The sequence below is a fragment of the Epinephelus fuscoguttatus genome, linkage group LG6 (assembly GCF_011397635.1).
Source record: "Epinephelus fuscoguttatus linkage group LG6, E.fuscoguttatus.final_Chr_v1".
NCBI lineage: Eukaryota > Metazoa > Chordata > Actinopteri > Perciformes > Serranidae > Epinephelus > Epinephelus fuscoguttatus.
In genome coordinates, this window is record NC_064757.1 from 30,586,586 (window position 1) to 30,600,958 (window position 14,373).

General features: G+C 43.7%; 1 protein-coding gene across 2 annotated transcripts in view; it reads left to right on the forward strand.

The window, feature by feature from the left end:
• The window catches only part of sema6a (sema domain, transmembrane domain (TM), and cytoplasmic domain, (semaphorin) 6A), a 131,920-nt gene that overhangs the window by 104,362 nt on the left and 13,185 nt on the right, over positions 1 to 14,373 (forward strand). Inside the window, exons 16-18 of one of the 2 annotated variants that reach the window (XM_049578184.1) lie at positions 4,418 to 4,476; positions 5,315 to 5,335; positions 9,358 to 9,519. In XM_049578184.1, the coding sequence (XP_049434141.1) occupies positions 4,418 to 4,476; positions 5,315 to 5,335; positions 9,358 to 9,519 (242 nt within the window). The remainder of the gene's footprint in view (positions 1 to 4,417; positions 4,477 to 5,314; positions 5,336 to 9,357; positions 9,520 to 14,373) is intronic. The other variant, XM_049578185.1, reaches the window with a different exon arrangement.

Genomic DNA, 14,373 nt, shown 5'->3' on the forward strand with positions numbered 1-14,373 from the left:
TAAATAACAAGGTTTGCTCATACAAACAGGTCCCTGCAGAGAAGGGACTTCTCTTTCTTAACACCGGTTACTTTTTCTTGTCCTCATTAAGATAAATGCCCCTGCTGCAGCACCTCTTCCTGTTTCCTTGTCCATTTGTAAACCGAGCCAGCAACCTATCTATCTTCTTACCTGCCCATCCCTGTCTGTGTCTATTTTTATCCACCTTTCTTTTTCTATCTTTCCTCTGACATATTCTTTCTCTCTTGCATGCTTCCCCTCCTTTCTTCTTCCATCTGGCCTCAGTGCGAGCGTGCCAGCTTTCCCATGTGAAGTTATGCCTCTCATACCTACTGCCCATATACAGCATGCACTCTGGTCTCCTGCAATATGGTCCCCAGTCACCCCCTGTTCATGCATATTATCTCTTGTGATTTTATATGTTTGTCATTATGTAAATTATGTACATGAGTGTGTTTCACTGACAACAGATCGGCATATTAATAATTATTAGTTAATTATCTACAGGAGCTCAATATGACATTCAGAGTATAGCCTAAGGATGATTCAGAGGTTGTCTGCACACAGTTCCCAAGGTGGAGGTGGCTGAGCTGGCGGTTAGCAGCTAATGGTGCTAATGGTGTGAACAGCACTAATAACAGCAACAGTGCTGACAGAGCTAACAGTGTTAATCGAGGGGGTGGCCGCTAAGCTTCTGTGCCACCTCTGTCCTGTTGTCAGCGGTTACCCTATACAAGCACAATGCAGAGTGGCAGAGATTAATCAGCCAGCGCAGGGACTCCCATGCACATTCTCACCGCCCACCACAACAACCAGTTTCCCTGACACACCAAGCAAACGGTCGACCATCAGTCGATATCCAGCTGCCTGTGAGCATCTGTTGCCTTAGTTGTTGCGGTTTGCGGTTGCGGCAATAGTCAGCCCTTACTGGCTGTTTTTATGGCCGATGCAGCATTCTGAATCAGCGTCGGAGCTGGTGGAGCTCGTCGAAGCTCGTTAGTAAGTGAAATCACTGTGATTGGCAGTTCAGATCAGAGCATGAGAAAGAGAAACAGAAATGAGGAAACCATTTTCTTTTTTAGTCACTGAGCTCTTAAGCACAAATGTTTCTCAGTATTATGTGTTATGTTCACTAGCGCACAATAAATATCATTTGTTCATTCAACTTCTGCTTGTGGGTTAATGTGCTAACTGGCTGACTAGCATCTTGAATCGGTCCTGTTGATCCTCTGGTTTCCGGCTTGCTAGCACAGATAGTTATTTCCTCACATAGGCACAGAACATACCTGCTAGTTGTCAGCTGGCTGTTGTCTTTGTGTTGTGTTCAAGCACAACTTTTTGGCAAAGAAACAGGCAGCGTGAGGCAATTCAACAGTCGGCCTTCATTGCCACTAGTTCTTTGATGTCAGTTTGAAGTGTCAGGGTCTTAACAGAGAAGCTCGGATTATAACACACGCAAACACAGTGGGACTTCAGTCTCTGCTTAGGATGCTATTACTCCACTACTGTTTGCTAGTATATTCATGCTCTTAATATCGTATAGAGCTCCTTTAAGCCATTTTCAGAGCCACCAGACCTGACTCATCTTTGGGTCAGGGGTTGGGGTCAGACACTGATTAAATATGCACACATATACTGACTTATTACCTTGTGAAACCCTCGTTAATTAAAGCCCAAGTTTACTGCAGGTATTCCTTCTTAAATCAAAGCAATGAATCAAAATGAATGGGAGACTTTGAGGAAGCATTGTGCATACTTACTTTACACTGTATGTACAGTGTATTAGGTCCCTGGTCGCACATTCACTCTTGATATGAATTATTAATGCTATTATGCCTGACCTGCATTTCAGCAACCAAGTCCCCTTTAGTACAACCACACATCTCACATAATAATCACATCTGATGCAAGATAATATAAAATGCTGCCTCCAGTTATGAACAGTGCAGTTTGAGTCTGATTTAAATATGCATCATGCGGTTGCAGTGGGATCTTAACCCTGAGCTGAACCGTCTGTAGTGTCACACTGGAACACATTGCAATTCTGTTGCTATAATGCAGCCACTGTGGACCTGAACCCTTTAACTGAGGGTTCATACTATAGTTCAATCGCTTTCATATGTGCCAAGTACGGCCCAGACGCTGCATCTGTAGTGTGACTACTCATTGTTAATTCATCTCGAGACCAATGGGATTTAAACCTTGTAATCTTCATCTCAACACAGTCTCACCATAGTCTGTAATGTTATTATCAACCATGGAAACCATGACCACAAGGTTGCCAGTGTTTTGGTGTTGTAGAGGCCAAACAACATTTCATAGCAGGGTGGTGCAAGGTGGCGAAGTCTGTGAGGAAAATCCGGCAGATACCAAGAGTGCTTGGGAGGCATTTGTGCTCAGACAGGTTTAATTGTGCAACTCTGCGTCTGCTTTGTGATTATGACTTTGTATGATAAGCAAATCAGATAAGCAGATTAAATGAACCCCCAGATATGAAAAGAGGATGCGGTTGTTGTTGTTTGTGTGGCTGTTATTGTGGTTGCTTTTGAAGGGAAATTAGTTATCAAGAGGGCAAAATTTACCATCTCCGTCCCAATTAAGGTTCTGTGAAACTAGAGGGAAAGATGAATAGTAAATAAATGAATACATTACATTTTTCAATAATCTCCAACATATAAATATACATGAAGGAGTGACTTTGACTTTGTTTCTGATCTGAGAAAGGAAAAGCCAAAATTCAATTGTATTTTCCTCCTGAAGCTCTCCTGTCCTTGTTGTCGGGTTCACGCTTTCGACTCTGATCAGGGGATACGGGGTGGATGATGCTGTTTTGGAAAATCATTCTTCTTCATGCTATAATTGTGACCAGTGGAGGGTGAGGAAGATGAGAGGCGGGTGGACAGGCAGGAGGAGGAGGACTAGTGAGATGGGGGGAGCTGAGGAGGACTGTGAAAAGCTGTCATGCGTGACTGTGATCCTGGTTGACAGTTGGTCCGCTCTGTTTCACAGATCTCCTTACTGCCTGCTTGGTGGTCTTTCAGGAAGAAAACAGGTCTCCGTGCAGATTGCATCAGAAAATAACATCTCCGAAACTCTCTACACCCGCTCTTTCTCCCTCTGTGTCATATGATGGCCCTCAAGCATGGTTACCCCTCACTGCCCTGGTCTTCGCCCATGTGATTGGGACTACAGCCTCATATCTTCGCTGAACTATGATGTCAAATACTGTGAAATAGGAGAAAGACTTGAACAAAGTGAAGCTCTCATAAAAGCAGTTTCACTTTTTGTACATTTCATCCATATTTTTTAAAGTAAGATTTCAACACTTGGATAATATTTTTAGTGACTCTCTTGCCAAGATCAATACCACTTTCATGTACAGTGAATATGAAGCTGGAGCCAGCAGCAGGTTAGGTTAGCATAGCATAAAGACTGTAAACAGGAGGAAATGGCTAGCCTGACTCTGTCCAATAACAAAACCCACCTAGCGGCACCTTTAGAGAAAGGAGGAGATGATGTGTCATGACATAAAAAGCATCAAAAAATGTAATGCTGTACAAATATTGAAGAAGTCCACATAAGGTAGACAATGGGTCAAACAAACACAGGACCTTCACCCAGGAGGCCGCATCCTGAAGTCAGCCTTGACTTCTTTTAATAACTACATAGCCTAGTATGCTAGTACATGTAGCATGCTATGCTAGAGACATGTGTTGACTGTTCTGTGTGTCATGTGACATATGTCATTTTATGTTTGTGACAAAAGTACTTATTTCATACCAAACCATAATGTTTCTCTTAAACTAACCAGGTAGTTTTGAAGTGGAACTGCAACCATTTTACGACGTTAAGGATGTGTTTAAAACTGAGACTATTAGAACTGTAGTATACATCAATTTCTGGGCAAATATGAAAGTCATTTTCAAGGCAGTGGAAATCGCCTATTTTGTCAGTTAGATATGAGAGAGTGTTGTTGTCGTACCCACCTGAATATTTTATCACTCTCATCTAACTCTCAGCAAGAATGCCAATAAACATATTTCCCAAAATGATGAACCCTTCCTTTGTGGCTATACAACATAAGATAACAATTTGTATTACAGTCAAATAAAACATGAATCTATTTATATCAACACTTCTGGCATTGAGTCCTGTGCCAACTATGGATTTACTAGCCTGCCAGCATCTCTCATAACCACTGATTTTAGGCCTCCAGGGCACCTGCTAGGTGTTCTTTGATTTTGTTCCAGTATAGGGCTTTCTGAAGCCTACATTGTGTGCAAGCATAGGGTACACTGTGTTTGGGGGTGTTTTTGTAGTAAGCTTTCCTATAGCTTTGCTACTTTGTTAGGTGTGGTGAGCCTGCATGGCCTGGCCTGTTTTCCACCGCTGACCATGATGTCTCTGTTCCCCGCAGATCAGCCTTTGAGCAGGACGTGGAGCATGGTAACACAGATGGCCTGGGAGACTGCCAAAGTAAGCAGGCCCTCTTCACTCTTATCTTTCCTCCTCTATTCTATACCCCCCTACCATTCCTCTCTTCTCTGTTAAGTCAGTCTCCCTCTTCTCTCGGCCCTCCGTTTCCTTCTTTGCTGCTGTCACCTTTTTCTCCCCGTCTGTTCCCCGCTCACAATCCTCTCTTTCAGCCTCTTCCATCCATCTGTCCCTTTCGGCTCTCATCCTCTTCTGTCCTTCTCCCGCTGTTCCTCTGGTCCCCCGGTCAATAGAGTGTTGTGTCCACTTGGGCGAAGACTGGGTTCCTTCTTGCTACGAAAGCACAACACAAACATTCAGCGACACACAGGGAAGGGAATTCACTTGTGAGCCGTCACAGGGCTCATGTTGAAACACAGAACAAGTCAGCCTTAAAAGTCTTGAAAGGCCTCTTTTACTCTACAATGTATATTTGATCTTTTCATGTCCAGAACAACTGTTTGAATTTGTCAAATGTGACACTGTGTTGATGTTACACTGAGCCGCTCGTTTTGCAAGAGAAACTTCAAAACAATTTGACCTCAGATCATTCATCTTAGTCCATTTCATCTCAATTTCAACTGTTTACTCAGAGAAAATGAAGGCAGCACATTTTCCCTTCAATTTCATCAGTCTGTTTAGTCAAGGGAAGCCATAGCGTTGAACCTTCATTAGCTGCAGAAGCCATAGATCACCTCTGATTTAAAGTTTGGAGAACATCGAGCAGCCTGTCGATTCTGAATTACTCTAAAAGTCATGGCTTTTGATCATGTTAAAGCGTAAGCTCTCTTTACTGCAAGCAATAACAAGTTTCCCCTCATTTCTTTTCTTCTCCTTCCAGACACCTTTGTGGCGCTGAACGGTAAGTATCCCACATATACTGTAGAGGCAATCAAATAAAAGATAGGAGCCGCATTTCATCTCCCCTGACTCTTTAACTTCAGACACACCTCTTCATCTAGTCAATCAATCATCTGCTCTCAAGGAAATGAAAACTCCTCCCACATGTGTAAGGGCAGGTTATTAATGACTCATGGTTTTAACTGAATTCATTTGGTTCCTTTCTCTTTGATAGACGTTCCCTCCAGTTACGAAGGTAATGACACATTAAAGCATGGTCGGTCAATTTCACTTCTCATAGTGTCCCCCCTCAGCCTGCCCCTTTTGGTGTTTAGAATACAGAACGTAGAATTACAAATCAGAATTTTAGAATTAAAAATCTTTAATGCTATTAATTCTATTAGACCTCCTCTCCCTCCTTGTTCCCGCTGCCCACTCCTTTTTATCCCCCGTGCAATATCATCGATTAGCCCTGACCTTTGCTTTGCTAATTGGATGGATCTGGTTGTTGGTGGTTTAAAGCCTTGATGGTGAAGAAATGCCTCAGTGTGCACATTAAGCAGGACATGTGTGAACAGAGGGAGAGGGAGCGAGAGATTAAACTAGCCTGTTTGGAGTCAGGAAAGATCAGATATGTTTCTGCCAACTACCACCAAGCATGTGGAGCTGGCACCAACTCTCTGCAAGCTCGACGATAATACAAAAAGGCTAATGTAAACATGCACAGACGCACATACATTTTAAGTGCTGGCCTCTGCCCGCAAATACTCTCCTAATCATATCACAAACTGATAACATTTTCATCACTCAGGTCTTTTTATAGAATGATAGATGTGATTAGCCCGCAGCAAAGTCACTCTTATCCATCGCACCCACATATCCACCTTATTTTTATCTAATGGGAGTGTGCATTAGTTTGGTTTTCAGTGACTCCCTCTCTCTCTCTCTCTCTCTCTCTCTCTCTCTCTCTCTCTCTCTCTCTCTCTCACATGCACCTATACCTCGCAGCTGCCAGATCAAAACAGTCAGATCCATACAGAATGACAAGAATAGATATTTTGAAGTCTTTCCAGAAAGCCCAGCTCTCTCCCTCCTCACCCCCCTGTGGCTGTACCCCCACTGTGATCCCTCCCTCCTTTTGGAGATGCGGGGTCAGAAAAAGGCATCTGTGTTGGTGTACACCCCTATAGTGCTGAATATGCTCCCACAAGCTTGGCTGTGTGTTTCCAGGCGCATACACATAAACACACACACAGACAACACCCAGTTTACAACCCCCCAAACAAAGTCTCAGCCATTGCCCCAGCCCCTCTGTCTATCTGTCAGTGGTTGATATGGATTTGAAGATAAATAAATGCCCCCTCTTCATTCTCCTCTCCTCTACTCCAGACTAGACATCCTCGCCTCTCTTTTAATCTGTAGAAAGAGAGGGATGTGCATCCGTCGGCAGTTTAGGGCTTTTTTTTTTTTTTCCTGATCCGTGGAGGAGCTCTGAGGCTCCGAGCTCTCTCTCTATGTGTGTCATCTGCCTGAATTGCACTTCCCCTGGCGGTGGGGGAATGAATTATAAAATAGGCCTGTCACACTAATCTCTCAGCCTTGGGCCAATAGTTAAATAAATCATTTTAATGATTGCCACGCCACACGGAGGAGGAGGAGGCTCTGGGTGGTGGTGTTGTGTGTGGGTGTCTGTTGTGTGTAGTCTACCAGCAGCATCAACGTTAGCCCCCTGAAATGCCTTTCCCCTCTTCAAACACAAGCATAAACATATATTGAAAAGGCACTCGCACATCTGCAAAACACACACACACACACACACACACACACACACACACACACACTGCTGTCACCACCTCCGTGGAGAGAGCGTGTCAAAATGGGAATTGGGGGGTTGAGCTCCACAGAGGCTGTTGATAAAAGTGTTGTCACTCTTCATCTAGGGTGGATTTTTTTCTTAAACGTGTGGCTTAAATACATTATGTTAAATACTGTACGTAGCTTGTGCAAAATTGTGTAGGGTGGCTTAAGTGATAGCATGTGGGATGGTAATGTGATTAGCATGGTTCAAAAATAAACAGTCAGACAAAGCTTATGCACAAACTCTGCTTATGAAAGGAAATGATTTTTTTTTAAAAGGGGGGGGCAGGCGGATGCAGGAAAACACATTGTTTGAGAGACGTGCGGTGATAGACGGGGAGGAGATAAGTATGATCCATCATCCACAGATGAAAGAGTACTTTGTTGCAATTGTCACTTTAAGGTGTTAGAGCACTCACATTTCCACAGAGAGACATCCTGCGTGAGCTATTCTTGTTATAGTCTCATCTCCAGTGTAACTTTCTGGCTGTGTTATGACACCCTCTTCAACTGTTGGCTAGCAGTTCATTTAGCCATTAAGGGATTTAATTACAGGGAGGAGTCAAATCAGAGAAAATTCATTAACTGTTAATGACATATTTCTGATGATTGATCTCGCCATGTTGCTGAGGGCTTTTGCTAAATAAAGCTTAGCGACTGTGCGGGGTAGTAGAGAGGAAGCAAGAGAGGAAAGGTTTGAGGAGACAAGAAAGTAGACAACAAAGAATAGAAAAGGAGGGATGACAGGAGAGGACAGAAGAAATAAATTAAGGGCCCGGTCACGCCATCAATGGCAGGCCGTCGGTGGGTGTCTGTAGCTCTGGTTTGTGTGGACTTGTCGGACTTTGTCGGCTGTTTGTTGGACGGTTCGGCATGTTGAATCAGTGTCTGATGCGATGGAGCCCATCAGTGAATTAAATCTCTCTAACTGGCCATTCAGCAAGAGAAATATAAGTGAGGATAGCAATCAAACAACTTAAGTCAAGAGGGTGTGAGTTTGAAACAAACTTGTTATTTTAGGTGCTAACTGGCTAACTAGCGTCCTAAATCCATCCTGTCAATCTTGAGGTTTCCTTTTTTAATACGGATGACTGCTGCCTGTTGGTACGGAGAGTTATTTCCTCTCACACAGGTGCAGAAGGTACATGCTCGTTGGCTGTTAGCTGTAGTCTTTGCATTGTTTTTCAGGTGCAACCTTGGGCCGAGACATGCAACGCGAGGCGTTGCAACAGTTGGCCTTCGTCACCATTAATTCTTTGATGTCTGTTTGGTGTGTCTGGGCCTTTAGGCTGCGACTAATGATTGTTTTCGGATTAATCCACGAAGTATTTTCACAATAAATTGATTTATTTAGTCCATAAAATGTCACAGAAATCATAATTTATCATAAGCACATTTTCCCAGAGCCCAAGATGGAGTTCAAAACAGAGATATTCAGATAAATGTCACACAAGACGACAGTTAACGGTTGAGAAGCTGAAACTAGAGAAAATGTGACATTTTGGCTCGACTAAAATGATTGATCAATTATGAAATAGTATATTTATTTTATTTATTTCAGCTTTCAAACTAACTTTATGAATTACAGCTAGCAGTGTACGTCAAATCAAACTGAACATTGTGCATAAATTGATTGAAAAGTTAGATTTAAAGTAACAGAAAACTTGAGAAAGGAAGCGGTGACGAGCATGAAGTAAGATAGAGGCGCTTTACAGTTGAAGAAAAGTTACAGGCAGACTTCTCAACAGGAGCTATGGAAAGAAAGTTTGTCTCTTGTCCTTCATATCAAAAGTAGGCACCCTATGGTGATCGTGGAGCAATGCGATTGTACTGTGCTCCGCGCTGACAGGCCCGACGGAGCTTTGACATGTCAGTCAGAACAGGAGGGGAGAGAGTGAGAGGGAGAGGCAGAGAATGACAGAAAAAAAAAGAAAGGACACGTCTATCCTGAGAAACACACACACACATTTGCTAATGAGTTGCCCAGGGTCACAAGGGAGAAACACTTTGTTGCCTCACACAGCCCAGCAGCTGTTCTCGTGTGTGTGTGTGTGTGAGTGTATCTGTGTCTGTGTGTATGCTTCAAAGGAGAAATAAATGTGTATGTGTGTGTGTGCCCCTGCTGGCCTGTGCTCAGCCTGTCCCTGTCTGCCTCGAGCGTTGGTTAACCTGTGTTGTGTCCGGCAGGCCACCATCACCGCCATCATCACCACACCCTCTCACTCCCCACCTCGGCCCTACCCGAGGCCGCCGAGGGCCCGTTGGGGCGGAAGGACCCCCCCATGAGCTCAGACAAAGGGGAGGACCCCTACGTAGCTGTGCCCTCTCAGACTCAGCCCGAAGCCAATGGTAAGCCTTGGAACACAACAGTGAGCAGTCAATTTGGTCCATTGTCACCTGTGGCAAGGGAGGGAGGGAGAGGAGGGGAGGGAGGGTAAGGGAGGGGTCTGTGTAATTGAGATTTACGGCTGCCTGGCTGCTTCCAGCTGACGAGGTGTAGAGATAGTGGATCACTTTCTCTCTGGGGGACAAATTGCCTCACACTGTGCACGTAACCCCCCCACAGAAACATACGCAAACACACCTACGCGGTGCATACATATGCAGACACATACACAGTCTGGGCTCATTAAGACACATGTGCACACACGCAAACACTTGTACACACTCTGTAGGATGGATTTATTATCCATGGACCGTAATGTCCCACTGGAGATGTAATATCCAGACCATTACACTCTGAAAAGGAAAATGGCGATGTATTTATTTCCTGGAGAAGATGGCCCGGGCGCCGGCTCTGTCATGCTTTGCGACACAGTGACATGACATTGAACGCCCTTTTCTCCTGTGTTAACAACCTGCCTAATGCTGTAGCGCCTCAAGGTTGGCTCGCTGGATAAATGAGACAGAGAGGAAAGGAGAGAAGGGAAGGAGACGATTAGGACGACACACATCAGAGAGGGGAAGTAAAAAAAAAAAAAAAAAAAAAAAGGTCACTGCAGCGCAGCTGATACATGTTTGTCCCTTAATAAAACTGATAGACCTATTACAGATCCCAATAAAACAACATGCAACATGTCCCTGCTACATCATGGTCCATGCTATTAAAGGCAGCACCACCATGGCCTTGAGGAGATATTGATTATTAATAATGGTGATTCATCATGAGTGCTAGCAAGGTAGGGACTTTCTATAGACACACTGTAAATAGAGAAAGAGACAGAGAGAAAAACAGAGTAGCTAATGAGCTAAGACTGGGAGATTTTTGTCAATAAAAATGAATGTGCTGCAGTGTGTCTTTTCAAGCTGTAAACCAGCCTCAGTTTGTGCCTTTCATGTATTAACATTACATTCAAGTCACAGCACCAATTTGCCCAAAAACATACACCCAGTGATCTTTGGCAAAGCTAGAGGGTAATTTGGCATCACGTACCGCGGTTCTGAAGCAGCCCAGTCACCAGTGGAAAATGTTGGCATTGTACATTTCTGCAAACCTATCAAACCAATATTTTTAAAATGACATGGTATATGAGCTGACTGTCAGCAGGAGGTGAAGGGGATGGTGAATGGCGTGACAATAGGTGAGACACCCACCAAGCTGCAAACCACTGTTCAAGACTAACAAACAACAAAACAGGCCGTGTTTCAGTGAGTCATTGCTGTGTTTCAGCAGTTTTTCAGCCCCCAAATGTGGGTTTTTGTTAGGGATCCATTGCCAGGGATAGTGGCACAAAAAGCGTCTGTTTCTTATCGTGGCATTGCTGCTCTTCCGGCAGAGATTGTGCCCCAAAACTGGGTATTTCCAGTAAAAAAAAAAAAAAAAAAAAAAATGTAAAGTTTCAACGAATCACCAAATAAGGTCCAAATGTAACATATCTGTGGTTTAAACATATAATGCCAACATTTTTCCTGGCGACTGGGTTGTCTGAAGGTTTTTCCAGGATTTGTCCTTCCAACAATCTGAATTTAAAAATGTTTGTTGCACCGTAACAAACATTATGATGCAACAAAAATGCTGGAAACAGCAATGACTTGCTGAAACAAAACTGGTTTTGTTGTTTGTTGGTCTTGAACAGTAGTTTGCAGTGGTCTAACCTATGTGCCACTCCATCTACCATCCCCTCCACCTCCTGCTGACAAAATAAAAAGAGTCTTTGAGGATGCTGGAAATACCCTCAGAGCAGTTGTGTCAAAAGGTATACATATGTATTACATCAGATACACAGTGATGTGACTCGCACAATCTGGAGCTAGCTAAAAACATACCGTTTCTCATAATTACAAACGCAAAAAGAAGGTGGTTTAGTCTGTCACAGTACATACTCCAGTATCACCTGTCTGTGAAGTAAACAGAAGCAGTGACTGCAGTGAATGTCAGCTGGAAGCAGTAAGGCACCAGTGGGTAGATCCAAGCACAATGGTGGCAGAGACTTCAGACAGCATGCCTACAGCCAGCATCACAACATGCTGTCGCTCCCCTTGTTGCCTTTACCTGAGCAGGTGTAATATAACTCAAGCCTCACGGGGAATGGTGAGGAATGCTATGCTTTGAGAATCATACATAACAAAAGCTGAATGCTGCTGCGATCATAAAAGATCCAGGAATCCTTTCCTTATTTTGGGGGGGGTTGGGGGGTGAGGGGGTCCCAAGCTCAGGTAACGGCAACAGGGCTTCACATTTCAAAACAATGCTTCCTGGTGTTTTTTCTGTATGATCATTATTATTATGATTTTAATAAGACACCTTTGCGGCTTGTTTCAGTATTTATCAGTTCTATTTCAATTCCAGCTCAACAGTCTTTTCTTTTTCCTTTTTTCTATACGAGTCAGCTCTGATGAGATTTGTTTGATTTTCTTGTGTTGGTTTCTTGTGAGCAGTTCTTGATATTTTGCATGGCTTGGTCTGTGACCGTGTTTTTTTCTTTTTTAGTTTGCTATTTATATATTTGCCTTTTTCCTGCCTTTGATTGCTTTGATGGTATTAAGCACAGTTTTGCCTCCATGCAGCTTAATGCTTTTCAGCATGGCAAATTGAGCACCACAGTCAACAGTATTCATTTCCCGCTCCACCCATCCTGCCTCCTCTTCCTTCCTGTCGCCCTCAGAATTATTGGCTTCAGGTGTCAACTGTACTGTGAAAACTTAGCAAACTGCGCATATGAAAGTGAAATGGGAATCAATATATGAGAAATGATTATGGAGTCAGAAACTTAGAAAATGACTCGTTTTTTCCCCCATTTTAATGCCATAGAGATAAATACATGCAGCCGATTTTACAGAAGAAATATGGGATAAACATTCAACCATACCATCAATCTCTCAAATTAAGTAAAAAAAAAAAAAAAAAAAGTTTATGCTTGAGTGAAAATGCATCAGCTCATATCCAAAGTCGTTTGCGAGCTTGTTTGTGATTTAAAAGAAATTACAATTACTCCCCAACTTTTTCATTTGCAGTTGAGACATTGTGGAATCTTATCTGCTAATGAATATTACAGTGCTGCCAATATGTATTAGCCTGACACCACCAGAGTAATTAGAAATGCTGCAAAGTGATGAGTATTCACACACTGATGGTATTTAGCACCCAACAGCATCATTATCCGGCATTCCAGTGGGACCATCGCAGTTGCCAGGTGGCCGCTTGTGTTTCACAGTACATTTGAGCTTGGTGTTTGTCTGTCTGTCTGTCCAGGCCTCATCTGTCTCTGTTATATTTTCTTCCACCCCTGTCAACCTACCATACACCTCTCCCCCCACGCCTCCCATCGCTCACCCTGCCCCCCCCCTCCAGCCCCGCCATTTTCCACCATCTGCTGCCATTGTGATCAGTCTCCCTTCCACAGGACCTCTCATCTGACTGGGATGGCATGTTCCAAGGCTATACCTTACCTAGTGCAAATTAATTCCTGAAACCAATTTATGGAGCCTCCTCCCCCAACGCCCCTCCCCCCTGCCTTTCTCTGTCTCTCTTCCTCCTCCATTCCAGCACCTCCTCCTCCTCCTCCGTCTCTCCCCTTGTAGTCTGTCTCTTCTCCAACTGGAGTCATATCTCTTCCCCTGTCTGCAGGAATGAATCCTTGCCCTGCTACCCCCCCCCCCCCCCTTGCTCTCTTTCTCTCCTCTTTCTACCTCTCTCTCTCTCTCTCTCTGTCAGGCTCAACTCCTCCCTTCCCCTCCTTACATCCACCCTCCCCCAACCCGACCTGTAGCCACCGCTGTGTTGCTCCAATTTATGGGTTCATTACAGCAGCTATCCAGGGTAGAAGGGAAGGGGAGAGGTGGAAGAAAAGAGGGATGGAGAGAGGCAACAGGGGAAGAGACATGGGAAATGAGGGAGGGGAGAAGGCAAGAGAGACGGAGAAAAAAGGAGCACACGTGATAAAGATTTATTAAACATAACAGGACAATAATGTAGCAGCGAAGGTTATAAGGGAGAGAGCACAGAGATAGGAGGTAGACAAACTGGCCGAAAGACAGAACTGAACAAACGAGATGGAAGAAAGGGGAATAAGGGAGGATATAAGATGGAGTGAGATATTGTAGCTGAGCCGAGTGAACAACAGTGCTTCTCTCTGTCCCTCTCAGTCATCTGTTGTCATACTGAGCCACGATTTTTTACCCCTGAACTGTCTGAGCTCTGTATTTTATGTTTACCCAGCTAACTCGACTAATCTCAGCTGAAACTGTCTGGTGCAACCCTGTCTCCTAAAATAAAAAAGATTTAATCAGGATATATATCTACTTTGTACTTGCAACAGCAAATAGATTTAGGAGGAAACACTGGGATTGTTTTAACTTGATGACAAATCATCAGGAAATGTTGATACTGATCATATCAGCAGTGCTGATGTTGTTTAGGGTCGTGTTAAGGCCCTTCAGAACACTTAGTTAAGGTTAGGAAAAAATGAGGGCCATTGTTAGATACTGAAATAGTCATCAGACAGGATATGTTTACTTTTTTTAAAGGGATACTTAGCTGATTTTCCACCAGCTTTGTAACATAACAATGTGGGTAGCATGGGTAAATAAATGTACCATGGAATATTCCCCTCCATCTTACCCGCACCCACATCTCCCTGCTCTTCTCCCAGCTCAAAATGCGTCATCTTGTGGATTTTCGCTGGCTCTCGAGCTGTTACTCGACTACAGATTATATTTCCTCCTGTTCGTATGCCTGCCACAATGGACATGAAGGTTATAGAA